This window comes from Fusarium coffeatum (genome assembly GCF_003316985.1).
Source record: "Fusarium coffeatum strain FIESC_28 chromosome Unknown BRIP53273_contig_56, whole genome shotgun sequence".
Classification (NCBI taxonomy): Eukaryota; Fungi; Ascomycota; class Sordariomycetes; order Hypocreales; family Nectriaceae; genus Fusarium; species Fusarium coffeatum.
The window spans coordinates 23724-46203 of record NW_022157853.1 but is presented as its reverse complement, the minus strand read 5'-3'; the positions used below and the strand labels follow the sequence as shown (position 1 = coordinate 46203).

The 22480-nt window shown below is 49.2% G+C and overlaps 8 protein-coding genes across 8 annotated transcripts; 4 read left to right on the top strand and 4 right to left on the bottom strand.

Moving 5' to 3' along the window:
- Positions 1-328: 328 nt before the first annotated feature.
- FIESC28_02622 (uncharacterized protein) lies at positions 329-767 on the bottom strand (the record flags this gene model as incomplete). The annotated part of the gene is made up of 2 exons (XM_031156771.1): positions 329-641; positions 724-767. 2 exons carry the CDS (start codon positions 765-767, stop codon positions 329-331), a joined length of 357 nt encoding a protein of 118 aa, XP_031019163.1.
- A 1680-nt stretch (positions 768-2447) lies between these two features.
- FIESC28_02621 (uncharacterized protein) lies at positions 2448-4606 on the top strand (the record flags this gene model as incomplete). The annotated part of the gene is made up of 3 exons (XM_031156770.1): positions 2448-2529; positions 2724-3044; positions 3099-4606. The coding sequence occupies 3 exons, from the start codon at positions 2448-2450 to the stop codon at positions 4604-4606; spliced, it is 1911 nt and encodes a 636-aa protein (XP_031019162.1).
- A 1291-nt stretch (positions 4607-5897) lies between these two features.
- Positions 5898-7251, bottom strand: FIESC28_02620 (uncharacterized protein; the record flags this gene model as incomplete). Its single annotated transcript, XM_031156769.1, has 5 exons — positions 5898-5918; positions 5967-6595; positions 6647-6685; positions 6738-6993; positions 7114-7251. 5 exons carry the CDS (start codon positions 7249-7251, stop codon positions 5898-5900), a joined length of 1083 nt encoding a protein of 360 aa, XP_031019161.1.
- A 968-nt stretch (positions 7252-8219) lies between these two features.
- FIESC28_02619 (uncharacterized protein) lies at positions 8220-9668 on the top strand (the record flags this gene model as incomplete). The annotated part of the gene is made up of 1 exon (XM_031156768.1): positions 8220-9668. The coding sequence occupies one exon, from the start codon at positions 8220-8222 to the stop codon at positions 9666-9668; it is 1449 nt and encodes a 482-aa protein (XP_031019160.1).
- A 130-nt stretch (positions 9669-9798) lies between these two features.
- FIESC28_02618 (uncharacterized protein) lies at positions 9799-13905 on the bottom strand (the record flags this gene model as incomplete). The annotated part of the gene is made up of 2 exons (XM_031156767.1): positions 9799-13797; positions 13849-13905. The coding sequence occupies 2 exons, from the start codon at positions 13903-13905 to the stop codon at positions 9799-9801; spliced, it is 4056 nt and encodes a 1351-aa protein (XP_031019159.1).
- Positions 13906-16051: 2146 nt separating this feature from the next.
- On the top strand, positions 16052-16636 carry FIESC28_02617 (uncharacterized protein; the record flags this gene model as incomplete). Its single annotated transcript, XM_031156766.1, has 1 exon — positions 16052-16636. One exon carries the CDS (start codon positions 16052-16054, stop codon positions 16634-16636), a length of 585 nt encoding a protein of 194 aa, XP_031019158.1.
- A 1604-nt stretch (positions 16637-18240) lies between these two features.
- Positions 18241-20182, top strand: FIESC28_02616 (uncharacterized protein; the record flags this gene model as incomplete). Its single annotated transcript, XM_031156765.1, has 3 exons — positions 18241-18521; positions 18579-19195; positions 19251-20182. The coding sequence occupies 3 exons, from the start codon at positions 18241-18243 to the stop codon at positions 20180-20182; spliced, it is 1830 nt and encodes a 609-aa protein (XP_031019157.1).
- An 838-nt stretch (positions 20183-21020) lies between these two features.
- On the bottom strand, positions 21021-22113 carry FIESC28_02615 (uncharacterized protein; the record flags this gene model as incomplete). Its single annotated transcript, XM_031156764.1, has 4 exons — positions 21021-21158; positions 21215-21708; positions 21768-21880; positions 21950-22113. 4 exons carry the CDS (start codon positions 22111-22113, stop codon positions 21021-21023), a joined length of 909 nt encoding a protein of 302 aa, XP_031019156.1.
- Positions 22114-22480: the final 367 nt, after the last annotated feature.

The window sequence follows — 22480 nt, the reverse complement described above, 5'->3', positions numbered from 1 at the left end:
TTGTAGAGTATTGTTGATATATATAAGACAACAAGGGGCACGATTGGATGATTCGATAAACGATGGATTAACGTCTTATATGAATCTGGAGTATTGGTATACCAGGGGTGAATACAAGAGTCAAATCAAATCAAGTCAAGTCACGTCACGTAACGAGCAAGGCATAGTGAGACATGGATGTGAGATAGCAGATTTAAGATTCGAGATCCGAGATCCGAACAAGTGACGCGAGGTGAAGGTAGGTGAAGGTGAGGGTGGAGTAAAGGAAGGGACGAGAGAAGAGAAGGGAATCGTAATATTGTTTATTGTGATGATTGAAGGTATCGTGTTATTGTTGTTGTTGGACAAGGACATCAGCATCTAGATGCTCCATAGCCTCCACAGAAAGCTTCAAACTCTCCATAAAGCCGTTGACAGCTACACGGAGCATTCGATTGGTGGTTGCTCTGTACTGAACCTCGAGGAGCCATGCATCTGCATCTGCATCTTGACCAGTTGGTGAACCTTGGGTTGACTTGGACGTCGGCGCCGGGACAACGGTGAGCTGTCGCCTGACGAGTGGGGAGAGTTCAGGGTCCACCTCAATGGCCTTGAGAGCGGTTGTAGCCAGTCGAGCAGTGGGAAACGGGACGTTCAGGACACTGGACAAGGGGGTCAGGGGTCAGTAAACGGTACCTGGCAAAGTCAAGAAGGGCAAGGGGAGCTATGACAACAACAACAAACAACAGCCAGCCTTGGAGCTTAGCCTTAGCCTTGTAAAGCGTCATAGTCATAGTCAGGGAGGGGACTGGGCCTGGGACTGGGACTGGGAGGGGTGGCTTGCATTGAACAGGGAAATTCGGCATCGGGAGTGGCGGTCATGGTTGTCTTGTTGAAGGTGGTCACTGCTTATAGGAAGCGACCGCTTAAATCTCTCTTTGAGTGATGCGATGCGATACGATCGATCTTTAATCGGCTGTCTTTTTTTTCCTTGCTTATTCTTTTGGTCGTAGTCTCTCTCGATGACGGAACTAACTTGGCTCTGCCGTGTCAAGGAATGCAGATCTAGGCCCAATATCGAAGGGAGAGGAACGTCACCCGTTATATCGAACTTTTGAGTGGTTTTATCTTTTGTTTTGGTTTAATAGACAGCCCGGGCGGTTTCTTTGGTGATTTGAGACTGATAATATTGATGGAAAGTGAGTGTGAGTGAAAAATGACGGCAGGTTTCTGATATCCGCGCGGGGATAAGATTGGTTGGTTGGCAGTGGGGGATCGGGCGGTAAAGATTGACGTTATTGCTGGACCTGGAGGTTTCCCAGGTTCGAATTAGGTTGTATGGCACCGCCACAAAAAAAGCCACAGCCGGTTTCCATCATAACAACAGATCTAAATTTGCATATAACAGAAGAATATAGTCATAGTCTTGTTGTACGGGAGCTAGGCTATCCCGGGGATATCTTATGATGCATCTATGGTATCCAATCTTACCTTATGTATGGGAACGTAGGCTTGCAGATTTGATTATAGCGGGTGCTTGTTGATGTTACACTGCTTCCGTAGAATTGTAGTTGAGACTCATGTTATAGGGTATTTTAACAAACAATAGGTTTGTGACTATGGTGGAGATGGGAACGAGAACCTGCAGTAGAACTGACTCAACAGAGAGGCATGTAGTGACAGCTGTTTCACGGAACCTTTCTAATAGTGGAGAGTCAAGGCTGTCGCGTGAGAAACGATGGAGACTCTCGAAGCGCTGAGTATTCAATAAACATGGATGGACTAGAAACCTATTGACAACTGCCCTGTGCTGCCCCATAAGGTAAACAGCTGGACTGGAGCCGTGCTGTAAATTAGCGCTTGTTAGCTGGGGCTGCCACCCGTAACTGGAGCGGTCTGTTGTGGTCCAGGGCGTTGCGTTGCTCTACGTTGCTATGGCAATGAACCAAAGGAGCAACCTGTTTCGGGCAGGGGCCAGAAAACAACCAGAGATGGCCCATACAAAAGAATCGCTAGCCCAGGTCCCATTGCTTATCATCAACATCGTCAACCAAGACCTTCAATTCTTTTTTTCCCATCTCCCAAGTTGTCTTTGGTGCATTCTCTTGTCCGTGCTGGAGCTGGACTTGGAACACCTTGTTCATCTTTTTCCTCCTCTTTGTGTCTCTAACTTGCCGACGCACCCAGTTTAGCCATCAAACGCCTCTGCTGCAGCTTCCCGTTGAACTGCCCGAACGCAATTGATCCCTCCTGTCGTCACCGCCTGCATCTGGTCGCCTGAGAAATTGAGAATCGATTGATTGAGATTCAAGACATCATCGCTGCTTCAATATCTTGATTGTATATTTGTTTATACTTTTATCATATTCCGATTGCATTCGAAAGCTCTTGCCTCGTATTTCTCTCATTCACAGGCCGGTTCCACCGCTCAGACTCCCTGAAGCGCAACCCAAGTCAACAATAACAACATGGCGCCTTCCAGCAGACACCCACAACTGCAACCGCAGCCGCAACCTCAGAGCATGGCGCAAATTGTCGAGTACATTCCAGGTAGGTTATCAATTCTGCACCATTTCAAAGCATTCAATACATATGTACCATGGCCATCTGGCTTTCCAGTGTTATGGCGCATTGTTATCCCTTGTACTTCTCACCGTGGTTCGAAACTCTACCTTACTTTACCGACGTCAATTTCCATGCCAACAACATGCCTCTTCCAACGTCGGCGCTAAACTATATTCCAGATCGCTTGTACCTCGCTGCCTACAACGTCGCTCCCACTGCCGATACGCCATTTCCCTACCCTGAGGAGCCTGCGCCTGTCTCTCCTAGGAAGAGAACGACAAGACTCGCTGCCGGCGCTACCCCGCTCGCCAAACCATCTCGACCTCAGCCCTGCTACTTTACTGTCGACGATACGCTCCTTTACAACGCTTTCCACCATGACTTTGGTCCTCTTCACATCGGTCACCTGTACCGCTTTGCTATCCAGTTCCATGACATACTGGGCGCCAAGCAGAACAAGGAGCGACCAATTGTCTTCTGGAGCGCTGCTGATCCCAAGAGTGAGCTCATTCATTAACAATCGCGAAATTCATTGATACTAACAGAGATTCAAGGTCGCGCCAATGCCGCATGCATGCTCGCGTGCTACATGGTCCTTATTCAGAACTGGCCTCCCCATCTGGCCCTCGCCCCGATTGCGCAAGTCGATCCTCCTCTGATGCCCTTCCGAGATGCCGGTTACAGCCAGGCCGATTACGGCATCAGTGTTCAGGATGTTGTTTACGGTGTGTGGAAGGCTAAGGAGGAGAAGTGCTGCGACTTGGACAACTTCGACCTGGACGAGTACGAGCGATTCGAACGAGTCGAGCATGGTGATTTCAACTGGATCACCCCCCATTTCCTGGCGTTTGCTTCTCCCCAGCATGCCCCCGTCCAAAAGATCACAGAAGGCTCTGAGCTGTTTCCACTGCTCCCACGAACGATATCCGCTGTGGATGCTCACCCCAAGCTGCCCAAGCCTTTCAAGAACGTCTTGAAGCACTTTTCAGAGAAGAACATTGGTCTAGTGGTCCGTCTCAACTCACAACTCTACTCACCCTCATACTTTGAGGCTCTGGGTATTCAACATCTGGACATGATTTTTGACGACGGCACATGTCCCTCGCTCACAACTGTCCGCAAGTTTATTCGACTTGCTCACGAGACCATCACTGTGCGCAAGAAGGGAATCGCTGTCCACTGCAAGGCTGGTCTGGGCCGAACTGGTTGCTTGATTGGCGCCTATCTCATCTACCGCCATGGTTTCACAGCGAACGAGGTCATCTCTTTCATGCGATTCATGCGACCTGGTATGGTTGTCGGTCCCCAACAGCACTGGCTTCATCTCAACCAGGGCACTTTCCGTGAGTGGTGGGTTGAGGAGCGAATCGAGCGCCGTCTAAGAAGAGAGATGGCTGCTGCCAACCCCATCCCTAGCACACCCATCCGTGCCATGCAAAAGACAACACTACGAAACGGCCAGACCTCAACACCGCCCAACCGAAGCCCTTCAAATCGCACACCGCTGAGCGAAGTTGACCATGACCGCAATAACATTGGGGTTCAAGAAGACTATCTGCCAGCTCCTACGCCAGGACAACCACGAAAGGGCGTTCGAGACCGTCACCATCCTTATCAACGTTCTATCTCTGGAGGAGCCCCCGCTGAGGTTCAATACTCAGTCGAGCAAGAAGCTGAGCTCATTGCTAAGTATAGTCAGGTTGGTGGTGAATCCGACGAAGAGCTGCACCTTCGCATGCGCCGCCGCAAGGCAACTTCACAATCACCAGCACGCAGTGAGAAGGTGCGATCTGTGAGTCAGACCACATCTATCTACACGATAGATAACGATGCGTCACATGATGCTGAAAACATTGGGTCTGTGCGATCATCTAAGCACGTTGACCGGGTTCCCAGCACCCCTGGTGTTCTTACCAAGGTTCGCGGCAGCAAGCGCCAGGGCGAGTCTCCTCTCCGCGCAAAGGAATCCGGTGTTCGCAAGACCAGCGGCAGAGTAGGCAGCGCCAACCATGGCACTTCGGTGACAGCAGCCACAACAGCTCGCAAGGTCTCAGGAGCTTAGAAGGCACCAACTACGCGAGTCCAACCGCTTCAGCGTTCTAACGCGAAGCGCAACAGGCAACTGTACGACTCTAAATCATGATCATGACTCACGTATGTCACGAGATCTCAACGTCTGGCATGCATTGGCGTTTCGGGCTCGAAAGGGGATGATGGGCGTTTGTGTTTGAATGTTGAACCGATTCTTCTCCCGCGATCACTCTTCGTGGCGTGTTTGGCTTTCTGTTATTTGCCATTTCGAACTTGCAAGATATTTCAGTTTCTGCGGCATTCAAGCATCGCTGTGGCATAGTTTGAATGGAGTTTGTAATGATCAAGGAAGAGGGCATTCAGAGAGACGCGAACAAAAACAATATTGTCTCGGAGAGGAGGAGTGAAGGCATAATGGAGTTTAATTTGCGACGGCGTACAGGAAAGGGACTGATTGGAATTTTGCTATTCTGTATTGATTTGGTTTGGCATTGCATTGATCGACTCTTCTTGATTACAATCCATGAGGAGCACTGGAGATGAAAGGGCAGCGGGCTTTAACGACTATTTATATATGTGCATCCGAAATAAACTGCTTATATCGTTCAAACAACTTCTTTGTCAACTCGTGCTGTTCATGTTTCTCATGACCTTGATATCATTCAGCATCATCATACTCGAATACCTTCGAGAGCCGTCACAACGTCTGCTATCACTTTTGCAGCCTCTGCACTCGTCATATCTTCACTCACAGCCAGACATTTGTCCACAACATCACGATATCGACGACCGACTGACTTTACTACCCAAACCAGGAACGAGGGCAGTGCGCATTACCTTGTCGCGCCATCGATCAGCCGAGTAGTGCGGCTTATGATAAGTTTGCAGAATTTTCCACAGTCCAATCTCAAAGAGTACCAGCCCTAGACTATAAATGTCCATGGGTTTGCAGTGTGAATAGCCACGCAGCGATGCTGGATGGCGATGGAGTGTCATGATAGATGGATCACGCGGGACAACAGAAAGTGCGGTGTCGAGATCAGGTCGTGAGGTACCGAAGCCAGTAAGGTAAGGACGCTTTATATCGGGCACCAGGGCAGATGCAGCGGTTGAGGAGTGTGCTGATGTAGAGATGGCAGAAGGGAAGAAGAGGATATTCGAACTGCAGAGACTCTTGTGAAGCCAATCAAGAGAATGTGTTGGTTAGGCTTGCCTATACCTATGTTTGTGTTTGTGTTTGCCTTACTGACTTACAGTCACACAGCTGTATAAGTTACCAAGGGCAAACTGCTGATGCCTTCAGAGGCATCATGTCTGGACTATTACAAATAGTCCTCTTTCTTCTAGCTAGATTAGACTTACATCAATCAAGCCTTCTTTACACAACTTACTGAACGCAGGGACCACAGAGCAACCGCGAGCGTATGCGCCAGGCGAACTCGATCGTCAAGGTCAGGAGTCTTGAGATCTGCACTGGCGATGAGCTCGTGGAGTGTCGAAAAGGTTGACGAGGGCGCTTTGTATACAAGGCCATATCTGCTGCGCGCATGGTCATCGACATAGCCTACGCAGTCGATGCTGTGAAGATCAGGATGACACTCGGAAGCTGAATGCATCATCCGAGCGAGATCATCCAGACGACGAACATGAGCTACGCGCTCGTCCACATCATCACGATCATAGTCCACCCACTCAATAACGACATCGCCTGCTCTTTCATGCCTTCCTTTGCTGCGCCCGCCATTGCCGTCATCGTCACTCAGCTCAAGTGCAGTACGGGGGACTTTGAGGGCGAAGGTTGGCTTGAATGAGGCTTGAGGTTTAGCGTCAAGATTTATCCGGAGTTTCTTGAGTTTGGCTGAGGTGGTGAGCTTGGGGTAGACACCCGTTGACGCTTTTTCCAGTAGGGAGAGCTGAGCTATGCCGCGCTGGGCGGACTCAAGGAGTTGGTGAGTCCAGGCACGTTGGAAGGATGTGAGGTGAGATGATGGGAAGAGACACTCGAAGCCATCATTAAAGTCTTGAGTACAGGGATTAGTCGATATTATAATGACTCAAGAGTGTGATGTACCTCGTAGGTCTTTGAGTAGATTTGTAAACTTATCTTTATCTATATAAGTTAGTCGTGGTACTTTGAAATAGCAAGCATAGTGAGAACTCACCTGCTATAACCCATCTGGCTCTCAAGCCCATACCCTTCCCCCAACTCATCTCACTCATCGCCTTAGAGACTCCATTCAATTTTTCAATTTCCCCATCTCTGGAGCTTTTTCTCGAAGGCGAAGGAGACCTCCTAACCTTTGTCTTCTCAACATCCAAAGTAGCTCTCCCGTTCTCACTAGCATGCTCATCAACCAAACCATACCTATCCTTAAGCTTCTTAAAATTCGTGACAGCACTACACAACTCCTCAAGAATCTGAAAGGCCAGACATCTCTATTGAGGATTCCTTGTACTCTCAAGATGAGCCTCGAGTCTCCCCTCTGCAACACCCCAGTCCCGACCCCAGACGACAAGCCGCATCTCTTCTATACGCACTTTACAGAGAAGTCTTTGGCTGTCCGTGTCAATGTTTGCGGCGGTTGTGAAGAGATTGTACGCTTTAACGCAGCCGTCAAAGAGCTGGCCGAGGACTCCTGCTACTGCGAGGGCAGTTCCTACAGTCTCGGCAGCCATTGTGCGAGTGTGAGTGTCAGTGAGGGGTTGAAGGTGGAGATGGACAGATGAAGCCTGTAAGAGGTGAGGGCAATTGTATTCAACATGAAATTATTGTCAAGACTTGATTGATTATTTCATAGGTAACAATGCCATATGCAAGCTGCAGGACTAGATAGATTCTGGGCCGATGCTTAATAAGGTCAGAAAGGAAGGCTTAAAGAGGATCATCATCGCGCATGAGCCCTTCAGAACATAGGAGATGGATAATTCAATTGCTTTATTATACGTTAGACTAGCAATTATGATACTTTATTTTGATGTCCTAATCCTTGTGCCAGTCTGAACAATGAAGCTTGTTTTAACAGGTCTTAGGCATCGGCAAGGGCTGAAACGTTTTAAGAAGTCTTTACAGACTGGTAAGAGTTAGAGTCGCGTGCATTCGATCAGTGATTCAAAATTTTGGGGGGGAATATATCAGACAGAATCTATGTTTACTTCTCATGTGTCTTTCTTTTCTTGCCTTGACAGTCGCACTCAAGGTAAGCTTTTCTCAACGAATTTATTTTCTCTTTGAAGCGTTATGACTCCAATGCTTAGAGGTACACAGAATCTCTTGTTTTCCTGTCCTAATATGTGTATTTTCTAGCATCTCGGTGGTTTAAACACCAAGGTTGACCTCTCCAAGCAGGTCAAAGTTCATTGGACTCATCGTTGTAGAAGTCGCCTGCAGTAACTGAACTTTAACTATCGCCAACACAGTCACTCATATAAAAGGCTGCACAGTAGCCTTCCCTTCCTTCTTTTCATTCACTCGTCCTTCCTTCCTACATCGACGCCGGTCTGCATCCATATACCTGCCTAGGTAGGTGAGTGACAGAAGAATTATCCTCTAAGGCTTAGGATACTATAATAAAGTGATCAAATTATTTCGTCTCTTGTGCTTCTAGAGACCGATTCTTCTAACACCCTAAGGCTGCCCTGATACAATGGAGTTGGAAGACTTCGATTTCTGGGATAGCGATGGCTATCTAACGGGCAAAGATGTCAGTGATGAACAACGCAATACTCTTTACAACTTGCTCAACAAAGATTATGGAGCAACCGACGTTCTAGAATCATTTCCTTTCTTGATCATTGGATGCTCAGGCGGACCCCCAGACAAGAAGAAGCGACCTTTCTCAGTAGCTGGAGCTATTGCTATTTGGAGAGACGCCGAGCATTTCGACTTCAGACCTATTGTTGGAGATCTCGGCCAAGGCGATCCCATCGAAGTCGACAACAGTATTCTTGACCAAATAAAACCGCTTGAAGTTCCCTCCAACGAAGTCATACTACATCTTGCCAACCATTGGCCTGAGTCTCAAGCTATCTCTATGTTATGGACTACGCTGGTCGTGGAGCTTCCCCTCGTCAATCAGAAGGCACATCGAGATCGACTCCGCAATCTTCCTTCGGGCATCGAGTGTTGTTTTCTCAACCTCACATTTAACAATGGTCCATTACCGAATTCAGAGCGAAACAGAACCCGAGAAATCAAACCAGACCCCACCACGTACGGTCAAGAGATTTGCGATGAGACAGATTACGTCGCGATGGATGGGAAATTTTACCCAGGAACTATGATCGGTTCAGTCGACGAGGAAGGCGAGCTTTGCTCGGTAGTCACAGCCGGCATCCTAATCGAGAAGGGTGACGAACAGCGTCTCACTTGTTCTTTTCATTGTTGGGAAGACCAACATAAGAAGCATCCCAACCAGTTTGGCAATTCTGATGACACAGCCATGGAGACTTTCAAAGTCTTGCAAGGTAATAACCCAGGCTCTACGGTTGGATATGTCAAAGAACGAATGGGCCAAACCGATATCGCGTTGGCCAAGCTACATGATGATGGTGTGGTATTTGAGAACAAGTTCATGGAAATTGAGGCAGCGCCTAAAAAGTTCCTCGCGTCGGCAGATCACAATTTTGGGGATCGTTTCATCTTTGATTCTTTTGCCGTTGGCAAGCAGACTGTGTCATGTCTTGGACGGAGATTTACTCTGGGATGGAAACAAGAGACTACACACCCTGACGTAAAGTACATTGCCCTCGACCAAGGCGCGTTTGTTTCTGACTCGCCTGAAATTACTACGGAGCCCCAGATCCGCGATAGTGTTTGCGGTTCCGTGCTTCTACGATGTCTCAATCAGTCTCTTGGAAACAAACACCACCGCACTCAAAAGATGACGATAGAGGACGGTGAAATCGGCGGCATGCTACACTGGGTTGATATCCAGTCGAATAGAAGCGATAAGATTGAGAACTTCATCATGTATGCTGATTCATTTGATCCTCTAATTGAGGCGGGATGGACTATTGTTCAGGAGACAAACGAGGATAGTCATAGCGATGGAGAGGCTAGTGAACAATCACCACGAAAGAGACAGAGAACCTAAACTTTATGATATTTTAGACTAGCAATTATGATACTTTATTTTGGTGGTCTAATCCTTAGAGGATCATTTGATTTATGCAAGACACGCACGCCGTCTATTTTCTTCTGTACTGAGCACCTTTCACTGTGCTTCATTGCAACATTTGCTGCATCGCATTCACCCTGTAACTCTCTCTTCGCTCCATCAACTGAGCATGTCGCCCGCTGTCAACGATCTGGCCTCCTTCTACAATGAAGATGACATCTGCCTTTTGAACAGTATGCAGTCGGTGAGTGATGGCCAACACAGTCGTGCCTCTCGACGCCCTCTCAAGACCTTCTTGAAGAGCCGCTTCGCTAGCAGCATCGAGAGCGCTGGTACTCTCATCAAGAAGTAACAGGCGTGGACGACGGACAAGAGCGCGGGCGATCGCGAGACGTTGTCTTTGACCACCCGATAGGCGAGAAGCAGATGGGCCGCACTCGGTATCGTAACCATCCGGAAGGGCCGCGATAACATCATGAATGTTTGCTAAACGACAAGCCTCCTCAATCTCGGCATCTGTAGCCTCGTGACCAGGAGGTGCTCCAAGACCAACATTAAAGCGCACACTGCCGTCGAAAAGGGCAGGCTCTTGAGGAACCAGAGCAATCGTGCCACGGAATGACGTAGAGAGCTTGGTGGTATCTTGGTCGTCGATGAGGACTGTTCCGGCCGTGGGTTCGTACAAGCGTTGCACAATGTTCATGATGGTAGATTTGCCAGCACCCGAAGGACCAACAAGACCACAGAATTGGTTGGGTGGGAGTGTGAAAGAGACATTGTCGAGGACAGTGGCGTCGGGTCGGCTTGGGTAGGCAAAGGAGACATTCTTGAAAGTTACCCTCGCGCCGCCGCGGCCATGGTTCTCCGCTGGACTGAGCGACTTTTCTCCTCCTACAGCTTCGGGGTCGTCTCCCGCCTTGGACGGGTCTTGTCCAGGCTTTCCTGTATGAGTGCTACTTCCCATGTTGACTACCGTCATGACACGGGACAGGGCAAGCCGAGCGCGCGAGAACTCTGGAGCAAGAGAGAACATGCCACTCCAAAGTTGGGCGCTTGTCAACATAGCCACCAATATGATAAGAAAGTCTTTTTGAGTATACTCTCCCTTCATGATGAGTTGCGAACCCCACCAATATGCGAGAGCGTTGATGAAGGTGCCAGTCGTATACGAGATGGCTAGCCAGATATTGGTCGTGACTGAGGCGCGCACAACCTCCTTCCTTGGAGGCTTGAGTAGACGAGAGAAACTTTCCATGTACTCGTTTTCGAGGGATAAGACGGCAACGGTGCGAATGGACTGAATAGCCTCTGTTGCGAGTGAAGTAGCAGTTGAGAAGGCGGCTTGATGACGCTCTTCATAACGAGCCAGCATTCGCAATTGCATGAAGCCAGAACCAAGCAGAATAGGAAGTGTGACCAGACACACCAAGGCGATCTTCCACGCAAAGATGTGGGAGATGATGATCGCAATGAGGACGTTTATCAGAATAGCAAACACAGTACCAAATGTCGATCCACTGAATGCACCCACAGACATGCTATCCTTGGTGATGATACCAAGTAGACTGGTGGGAGTTCGACCCTCGGATTGATGCCAGTGGATGTTTTGCTCTAACAAAGATCGGAAAGACAACACGCGCAGGTTATAAAGAAGTCTCTCCGCGACAATACCAAAGCCCAGCCAGGCGAAGAAGTTGGCAATCAGCTCCACAGCGGCAAGCATGAAGAACAGACCAGCAAACATGTTGCCCATGGATCGAATGTGGTCCAGGGTATTGGCACACGGGTTGAGTGCTCCAACAGTGAAACCAAAGATAATACCGGAACCAGAGAAAGTGGCACCAACAAAGACCGCAGCGATCATTGCAAGAGTGAACCAGCCTAGAGATGGTCGAATTAACCAGGCGAGGCCCTTCATGACAGAGCTGAAAGGTTTCACTTCGTCTAGTTCGTGATCCTTCGCTTCTTCGTCCTTCTTGTGCTCTTCTTCTCCATCCTTTTTGGACGACTGAGCATCCAATGATTGCTTGGTCTCGGAGAATTCGGCCTTCTCGTTTAGTTGGGTGTCCGCTCGAAGAGTGGAAGCGCCAATCGAATCACCATCAACAGATGCTGAGCAACTCTTGTTTCTAACAGTTTGGAGCTTGGCCATGTGTGCAAATTCGCCATCTTCCTTGGCCATGAGCTCGTCATAAGTTCCCTGCTCAACTACTCGTCCCGCTTGCATAACAACGATATTGTCGGCGTTTCGGATTGTCGACAGACGATGCGCAATCGATATGATGGTTCGCTTTTCAGCGGCGGCTCGTTCAACGGCGAGCTGGATTCTCTTCTCACTAGCAGAATCGAGGGCCGCAGTTGCTTCATCAAGAACAAGAATTTCAGGGTCACGAATCAACGCTCGTGCAAGGGCGATCCTTTGTCGCTGTCCTCCGCTGACGAGTGATCCCTTGGGCCCAGCGGATGTACCGTAGCCAAGTTCAAGGCGTTCAATGAAAGTGGCCGCATCAGCCTGTTCGGTAGCACGCTTGATCAATTCGGCGATTTCAGCAAACTCGGGTCCCAGAGATGCGGACGAAGTGAGCGCCTCCTTACCCTGCGCAGCCATCTTAGCAAGCTCGGGACCTTTGAGAAGAGGTTTCAAATGTTGATGCGACTCTTTCGGCGAATTGATCAGACCAAGTGCGATGTTCTCGAGAACGGACCGGTCAAGAAGCGACGGTTCCTGCTGGACAAAACTAATGAAACTTCGGAGAGATTTAACATTGAGATCTCGCAAGTCATGGCCTTCGAGCTCAACCTTGCCCGCGATGGGATCATGTAGACGCGCGACCAGTGCTGCTATAGTGGACTTTCCACTGCCAGAAAGTCCAACGATAGCTGTGTAAGTTCCAGCAGGAAACTCGAGGTCCACATTTTGGAGAACAGGTTGTCCAGGGCGAGAGGCATACTCGAACGAGACATTACGGAGAGCAAGTGACTTGGCCCCGGTGGGAGGAAGAACGGTGCCCTCATCGGAGGTGCCGTCGATGTTTGACGGAGCATCGATATCTTCTTTGAGTCGTTGGAATGCGCCCACAGCTGCTCCTAGGAAAGGCAGAGTAGGCGCCATTCCACCAAGCATAACACATGCGTCTACAAGAAGGTAGACAATTGCGTAGATCTCACCAACAGTGGTGTTTCCATCATTGTTCGTCACGGACTCTACAATCTTCTTGCTTCCTTGCCAGAAGGCCAAAGCATTACCTGAATAGGCGATAAAATAGAGAATACCCGTTTGAACGGCAGCGACCGAAGATTTCAGTATCGCGTACTTGCGAGAGCGGGCCATGTGTTCCGCAAACTTCTCTTCGAGACGAGGTGCAGCGCCAAAAGCTTGAACTACATTGACATGCGATAACGCTTCTGAAGCAATAGAAGAAGCTGCTGTAGATGCTTCTAGCTGTTTGACCACAAACTTCCCCAGGTACCTGCCTCCCAAGATTCCAGAAAGGAGGAATGCTGGAAGCATGCATATCAGGATTCCGGCAAGTCTGGGTTGTTTCGTGAATGCAATGATGAAGACTGTAACGAAGAAACTTAGGGTCGTGATGATGTTGCCAACCTTCTCAGATGTACCAGCCTGCACAGCTGTGATATCACCTTGAAGTCGACTCGAGACTTGGCCAGAGGCACCACGAGTATCGAAGAACTCTGGTGGCTGACGCAAGAGAGCCGAGACGTACCGGGTTCGTAGGCGCTGGGCTAGACGCTGGCTGATAATGTTCCAGCAGGTAAGGTGGCCGTAGATGAGAACAAGAGCAATTGCGCCAATCCAAGCTGTCTTTATAACTTTGTCATTGATGGCGTTCTCATAGTCGAGAGGATCCGAGGCTGCTTCGCTAGAACCTGAGTTGCTGCCGTCCGCTGCGCATGTAGCGCCGTTGAAGTTATCGATGAGCTGGCCGAATAGAACGCCCATGAGTGGAAACGGGACACCAGCTCCAACTGCGCAGAGGGTACCCAATGCGATGAGGCAGTAGTCGACCCATGTTGGGCCAGCGGCGAAGAGGAGTTCGAGATAGGCGAAAAATGTCTTGAAGGACTTGAGGAATTGACTCAGCCGCTAGTGTTATCAGTGATTGTGTCAAAGATTTGGGTTTCCCGTTTGACTTACAGAGAAGATACTCTTCTTCGACTCATCAGAGGCCGCCTTTTCAGGCTCAACAGCCATGACTTCAACTATTGTTTGAGTACTGGGCCAGGGGATTCTTCCAATGCACTCGATGTCTGGTTGCTTGTATCACAAGACAAGAAGTGAATGAGACTGACAGTGTCTGGGGAAGACCAACTGCTACTCGGTATGTTCCATGAGAAGCTCCCCAGCTACGGAAAAGAGATTGCAGCGGTAGACTATGTAGCAAGGGCATGAGGTGCAATCTCGTCGGCCAGCGTCATACACAAAATTTCACTTGAAAGGCCGATGTAGGAGCACCCTGAGCCAAGGCGGCCATGTTATGCAAGTACTAATTTGTCGATCAGGGAGGCTCATCTATACATGCGTGCACATGCTCGACTGGCACAGCAGATTTGCAGTCCACGCCCGTGCAGTTCAAGGTACCATCGCATGGTCTCTATGGGTCTTTGAGGTGCCTGAATGATGTCTTTGAGTCAATCGGGAGAGGTGGACAACGGCCCACCAAGACCAGGAGGTCGAGTTGCCGCAGGCAGCCCACCGGAAGGGCCACGTCCATGTTTGAACGGAAGAACCCTTGAATCACTTGCTTCACCGGTGGAGTGGAGGCGATTTTTGTTTCGTAAACTGGAAGAGTCTTTATCCTCTACACGGAACTGCTCCCTGTAAACCTGCATCTGGGCTGGCCACACCAGTACAATACATCTCAAAGGAACAAGGCTCATATTGTTAGCCAAGCAAACCGGTGGATAAAGCGGATTAAGACGGCTTGCCTGACAAACTCAAAATTGAGAGAGGATCTGGTGAGCCGGCGTGTACAGGGATCGGGAACCAAGAAAAAGCCGGGGCAAACGGATGGAGAATTAGGATCAGATAAGATGAGGTGATTGATATGATAAGATGAATGCGACGTGATGTGGCGCCAAGCTCCTAAGCAAGCAGGGAACGTGAAGAAACCGCCGAGCATCGGGCGTGATCGTCAGTTGGTTAACCATATTCGAGAGTCAATGCATCGTCTTGGCGACCAGGGAGCTCCGAGCAGCTTCTTTGCTTCAGGCAAGTCGAATATTTTGAAGTCGTTCGACTTGAATCCTTTGGCCAACTACGAATATGGGTGGAATTCCATTCCTAGGTCAGTCGTCAAGACAGGGGGTTTCTTTAGTGCAGATAATCCCTGATAAAAGCCGCAGGACGGAGACTTGGTGGAGATGCGTCGGGATGAATGCCCTCATAGAGTCTACTTCATCCTATCGGAGCAAAGAAACCGCTTTGTCCAAACGCTAGATGTGCTTAGTCGATGGCCAATGTCCCGAGAGGCGTTTTTATGCTTATTCTGTCGTCAATACAGCGGGTAAAGATAATCAAGGTTTTTTGAGTTGGTCAAGTTAATTTTGATGATGTGTTAACCCATTTCTTTAGGTGAGGCAAGTCAATCAGATGAGTACATTGTCGGGGGGCGAGAGTGGATATATGCATAGATATTGGTATTCACGCCGGATACATGCATATGCGCAAGGTGTCGGCCAAAACGCTCCTTCCCCCTTGGTCGATCTGTGGAATTGTAGGACAAGATCCATACCACCCAAAAGCCCCCAAGAATGATAAACCCTCCCTTAATAGATCGATCAGCGGTTGCAACAACCAGTCTAGGATGGCAGAATTAAAGTCATAATTTAGCACAATTAAAGTGGAAAAGGTTAATGTCATGCTTATTTCTCCATCCACTTATCGGGTTCACTGCTTTCCAAAGCTACAGGTAGAGTAGTAATCTTGGCGCATGAGAGGAGAACAGACACTTTGTCCCTGCTTAGGCTTCATGCCTACGGCAGTTCACGTCCATACAATCGGCAGAAACAACGACGGTTAGAAGATGCCAAGATGCTGATCTTGTTGTGTTTCAGGAAAGCAGCACCTTAGCACGCCCGCAACTGGTTCTCCTTGCTGCATCAAATCAGGATCCCCGTTGACCAGCAGCGTCTTACGGTTGTATTGTGATATGCGACTCGATTTGTTCCACAGACGGGATCAGAGCCCTGCTCTTGGATCTCTTGGTATTACATATATAAGAGCCGATGAAGCACATGAATGTCTTGGAAGAGATCTCGTCCGCAGCTATCTAAATCAATATCGATTATATACAGCTTTCATCACCTAAATCGCCACCAGCCTCGATAAGATACCAATCATGAGCCAAGCAACACTCCGCACTGAGCGTCTCGAGCTCCGGCCTCTCGGGTCCGAACACGGAGACTACATCTACCAACTGGACTCAGACCCCGAAGTGATGAAGTACATTGGCTACGGAAAGCCACTTACCGCGGACGATTCGACTATCGTACACAAACTACTACTCGAGACAGCCTCATTCGGATCTGGCCTTGGATGCTGGGCCGGCTTCGCGGGCGATGAATTTGTGGGCTGGTGGGTGCTGGCACCCAGCCAGAGCAACGATACTCCTCCCCAAGTCAACAAGAAGCGAGTCGAGTTCGGTCTAAGAATCCTTCCCAAGTTTTGGGGCCAGGGTTACGCCAAGGAGGGTTCTCGAGCACTGGTGAAGCACGGTCTGGAGGACCTCAAAGTGGAGGAGGTATACGGCGAGACCATGGCTGTGAACCAGGGATCAAGGGCCGTCATGGCCAAGATTGGCCTCAAGCATGTCCGAACATTTCACAACAAGTACGACAACCCTCCTCCCGGAATTGAGGAGGGTGAAGTGGAATACAAGGTTACGAGGGATGAGTGGGCATTGCAACAGGCATGCGCGGCATAGTCCCGGCCGCAGGGGCACAATAAAGTAAAACATCTAAATATCACCTAAATCGGATCTTTGAGCGTTTCAAGACTACAAATACCCTTTGTTCTGTTTCACTGTGACATGAATTTCAAATGATAAGAGATGTTAGTGTTGGATACAGTTTTGATAAACGGTATTCTGGTGCATGAGAAACTCTGAAAGTGATGGGGTTATTTAATAAAAGACATCGGATCAACCGCCTTGGTCTTGGTCTTATCAATCTATTGATGATCTGGAACTTGGTGGATATTGTGTAGGAGGTGGTGGAGGATCCGAGTATCCATCTCGGCCTGCAGAGAAGGACTCCCGATTATGGAGCATGTGGGTTATATCGCGCATATTCTAATCAGTCATGCATCTCGGTGAACGGCCAGATAACCTGAGAATTAGTCGGCATATTCCGTTTCACAGAATAGGAAATAAATGAGACATATCACTCGATTATCGGCTCGGCTCAAGAGCCTCCTGGCAAACAATTCAACCCCGATGGACCGAGACTTATCTGGAACAAAGTAACTCGGGATTAATCGCTTCATCGAGGAGTCCAGCTAAACCCAGACGAAACTAACATTGCCTAATCTGTTTATACTTCCGTGGGGTCCTAGTCATGTTGTGAGCTCATACCAGGGAGCTAGAGGTATGCACTACATAAACCTCGTCAACAGTGGATTCTTGACTGCAAAGGAAGCATAAATTAAAGCATATCTTTGGTCTAAAGGTAGGGATGAGGGCTGTTCTATGCAACCTTTGCTAGTTATAGTGGGCTCGGAAGATCCCAAGCCTATGCCAAGCCGCCAAAGTGTGACCAGACTTGCCAGGGTCCATAATCAGATGCCAGGCAAATATCAATGAGTTTTTCGTCTCTGTCCATTCGAGTCTAGCATTGAAGTTTCTGGGCCCATTTACGGTGCAATGTTGCATTGCTGTTGGTTCAAACATTCTATAGACTTATTTCCAAGACTGCCACGGCGCTACTATACCTGGTAGTCTAAGACAAGACCCTGGCATATGAAGCTCTAGATGTTAGATCTTATCCATCAATCAGATTAGATAAAATTTTTCTTCTTCTCTTCCGATCTCGGGTTACTTCGCTATTCCTCCACTCACTCGCCACTAGTAATCTGATCCTGGTGCCAAGTATGGGACCGTCCAGTTAAGGCAAAGACCAACTGAAATCATCCGTTCAGCTCCAAATAACACAGGCTATCGATTCTGTAGCTCCTTGGCTTGATGTGAATTCGAATCCTCTCTCGTTCGACTCCAAGGTTGCGAGGCAAGGTACACTGTTAAACAATGGACCGTTTGCAGGGGGTTACCGAGAGGAGAGATATGTCCTTCCGGGTCGGGACCAACACATGGCAAACGAGAGTTCTAGCTCGAATAGTTGGTGACATCCTTTGCTGAGAAACTTATCGTCTGCACCTGTTCTGTCAGGGTTACATTGCACTACATAAAGAATGCTATAGCTCCCTCTCCGCTATCGACTCCCTTTCTTGACACCTCACTTCACTGTCTCGAGTGTGTTGCAGCCTCAATTATACATTACTACACTATCTATTAGTGTCAGCTCAACAACAACAATGTCGCCCTTCAACAAGATCCGCGAGGGTCTTGCCCGAGAGGACAACACTCCCGTTGCCCAGACTCTGGCTCCTCATGAGAAGGAGATCAATGAGTCTCCAGACACCATCACCGAGACTGGCCCTGACCACGACAAGGAGGCCACTGCTGGTGCTCATGCTCCTGATGAGAAGGGAAATGAATCTGATGTTCCTAGCGAGGATGTTCAAAATGGTGTCAAGGAGATCCAAGCCATCACCCTCACTTGGGGTAAGGGATCTCTGGCCGCTCTTCTGTGCCTGTAAGTTTGCCGCCCAGAACAAGACATCACGAATAGCAAAACTAACTCTCATTATAGCATCTGGACTCTGTTCCTCATCAGTGGTTTCCGAAGTTCTTTCTACCTCGTCCTGGTCCCCTATGTAACCAGCGAGTGGCAAGCTCACTCCCTGATGACCACCATCCCCATCGTATCATCTGCCATGACCGCAGCTTGCTACATTCCTATGGCTAAGGCTCTTGACGTCTGGGGCCGTGCTGAAGGATTCCTCCTCATGAGTGGTTTTGCCACTCTTGGTCTCATTCTCATGGCCGTCTCTCAAAACCTCGCTACTTTCTGTGCCGCACAGGTCTTCTACTCTGTCGGTTTCGGAGGCATGATCTACGCCGTTGGTGTCCTCGCTGCCGATGCATCTAACCTGAGGAACCGAGGTTTGGCTTTCGCTTTTACTTCCTCTCCTTACATGATCACCGCGTTTGCTGGTTCCAAGGCCGCCGCCGCCTTTGTTACTGATGTCGAGAACTGGCGATGGGGTTTCGGTTGGATCGCTCTCGTTTTGCCCTGCGTCACTATTCCTCTGTTCCTCGTGCTTAAGATCAACCTGCGCAAGGCTTTCAAGAACGGTACAGTTACCAAGACCACTCGAAGCCGCGGCTTCTTCGGTAGCATCTGGTGGGCCTTTAACGAGTTTGACGGTAAGTCTTTCTCCTGCAGCCCGTTACCATATCTCCGATACTAACATTAAGATAGTTGTTGGAGTTTTGCTCTTTGGTTGTGGTCTCGTCGTCTTCCTTCTTCCCTTCAACCTTGCGGCCCACGCCCCTAACGGTTGGAGTACCGGCTACATCATCGCCATGGTCGTCGTTGGCTTCTGTACTCTCGTCTTCTTCGGTATCTGGGAGTACTGGCTTGCCCCTGTGCCTTTCCTCCAGGGCCGCTTCCTCCTCGACCGATCCGTTGTCGCCGCCTGCATGATCGATCTGACTTATCAGATCTCCTACTACACCTGGAACTACTTCTTTACCTCCTTCTTGCAGGTCGTTGTCAACCTTCAGCCTGCCGAGGCTGGATATGTCAACTCGACTTTCCAGGTTGTTTCCGGCGTGCTTCTTTTCATCGTCGGTTTCCTCATCCGCAAGACCGGCTACTACAAGTGGACCTTCTACTTCGCTGTCCCCATTTACATCTTCGCCCTCGGTCTCATGATCCATTTCCGGGCCCCTAACCAGTATGTCGGATACATCATCATGTGCGAGATTTTCATCTCGGTTGGTGGTGCTGTCTTCATCCTGGTTATGCAGCTCGCCGTCCTCGCCGCCGTTGCCCATCAATACGTCGCTGCCGCGCTCGCTACTCTATACGTCGCCGGAGGTGTCGGCGGTGCTGTTGGAGGAGCTATCTCCGGTGCCATCTGGACAAACACCTTCATCCCTCAACTCATCAAGAGGCTGCCCGAGTCCGAGGTAGCCAACGCCCCCCTCATCGCAGGAAACATTGTGAGCCAGCTTTCGTACCCAGTCAACAGCCCTGCTCGACTTGCTATCCAGGAGTCGTACGGCTATGCTCAAGTTAGAATGCTTGCTGCCGGTGTTGGTATTGCTTCTTTGTTCTTTATCTGGGTCCCCATGCTCAGAAACATCAACGTCAAGAAGCTTAAGCAGACCAAGGGTCTCGTCCTCTAAGCGACTCAACGGCGATTCCAAACATCAGCACATCTGGCTTGATGGTGTAGCTGAATATTGATCGCCACTGCGTCGCCGAGCGACAGAATATAATTTCACCCGGTGTGTCAGGACCTAATTAGATAGAGATGATATTGGCGAAAAAATAATGAATATGAGTTTTAATGTGTTAATAATGTTGTTTCTCTAAAGTGTCTAACTCTGGGTACCAAGTAAGCCTTTTGATATCTGAACCAGTTGCAAAAGTCACTGTGTTGGTGATTCAGATCTTTTCTGAGCTTTTTTACCCATTTGATGATCGGCGCCCATCCCCTCACATCGAACAGATATCGCAAAGAAAGTGCTCACTGGCACCTTTGGTCACGTACTCTCGTCTGGACAAATAAGCGTGGCTTTCGTATGCATTCAACGTTGATCGTTATATAGACATCAACAACTGAACCCCTATCGGGTTGGCAAAACTCCCGCACTGGATGTTTGTTATCCAGCGGTTATCTTTGACACAGGAATATCATTCAAACAGAACAAGTCTAGACAACAGCCACACCTGTCCCTCAAGCTGTCCACCATGTCACCAAATGTAAAAGATCATCCATGTATTCATTGTCATCGATGTGTTGTGTAAACAGATTTTATACCTCCTCATATCATATCGTATCAATCCTGGTGCTGCACCTCAGCCGTCGTATGACTCGTTCGGCTGCCATTTCAGCTCGAGCGTAACTTTTCTTCGAATTGTCATCCTTTCCCAAAATTGTAAATCGAATAGGCCCTGCCAACGCCGGACACCTCGATGCCCATCCTTTGTCGGATGTAGCTTGCTTGTCTGGTTCTGGACTTAGTAGACCTTCTTCTTCTCGTCGATGCTGAACTGGCCGGGGCCGCTGTTGACGAGAAGCAGGAGTCCACCGACGATGGACAGGATCTGGAAGAAGTCGTACTTGGCGAAGTCCTTGTGGGGGTGGTGCTCGTGGAGCTATGTGATTTGTTAGCTTTGTTCAGAGTATACCTGTCTTTTAGATCGCAACTTACAGTCCAGAAGTTGTTGACCAAGAGGTTGAAAATGCTCAGAATGACAACGAGCAGGGTGGCGCTGTACTTGGCCTTGAATCCAACAACAACCATGACGCAAGAAATACCGCCAAGGGAGGAGACAATGACACGCCAGAGCGACCACTCTCCGCTGAAAACGAATCCAATGAAGAGGAAGATCAGGAGGACACGACCAGCAAGCTGGAAGTACATCTTGCGATCCTTCTCGTCAATTTGGGGAAGACCAGCAAAGACCTGTGTCTTGCGAACCCACGAATCAGACAGAACCATGACGAGGCCACCAATGACAGACAGGTTTCGGAGGAAGAAGTTGAGATCGAAGATGAGACCGTAACCAAGAGCTTGAGTAACAACAACGCCCATGAGACCAGCAACGGCGTAGTCGGAGTGCTTTCGGATGATGACAAGGGTGGAGCAAGAGAACATGGCGATGATGTTGACGAGTAGGAACAGGTGAGTGATGCCGGAAGGAACTGTCAAACGTTAGAACAACCAGCCTTTCCCATACCTCGGGGATAGAGGCGCATCTTACTGTGACGGTAGTCCTTCAGGTAGAGCAGCTGGTCGGACCATTGGGTGACGATACGAAGAGCATCTTCGAAGAAGGTAACGACGATCAGAAAACGGCCAATGGCAGGGAGATAGCTGTCAACAAGGACAAAGGTCAGCTCTCAGAGCTCCAAACACGCTAGTACAGGACGTCGCTCGACTCACGGCTTGATAGGCTCGCTGAAGGTGTCGAGCGCATCCTCAATCTTGCTGGTATAGGGTCGAATCTGGTCGAGAAAGCCCTCACCCTGCTGAGGATCGGCAGCCTGGGATGCGCCGTAGGGCGCAGGGCCACCGAGGCCGTAGCCAGAGTTGAATCGCTGGGACATGACTGTAGAGTCGAGGTTCGAGATCGAATGAAGCTTGTTTCACGTGCAGACCTGCTGACTAGATGATGAAGCACAGCAAATGTTGACAAGACGAATTCGCCAAGGAGGTAGGGCCGTCGTGAGAGGAAGGAAGGAAAAGACGTCAATCAAACAGCTGGTAGAAGCTTTCGGAAGTTAAACCGAAAGGGTGTTTGATTGGACTCGACCAAAGAGGAGAACAAATGGGGATTGAGAAGCTTGACAAGCAAAAAGTCAAAAGTCGAGACAAGATAAGAGTTGGGAGTAGAATAAAGAATGAGGAAAAAGAGGGCAAGGAGAGACAGACAAGAACGAGGCGTCGAGGCGAGCTGTCCTTTGTGATTCAATT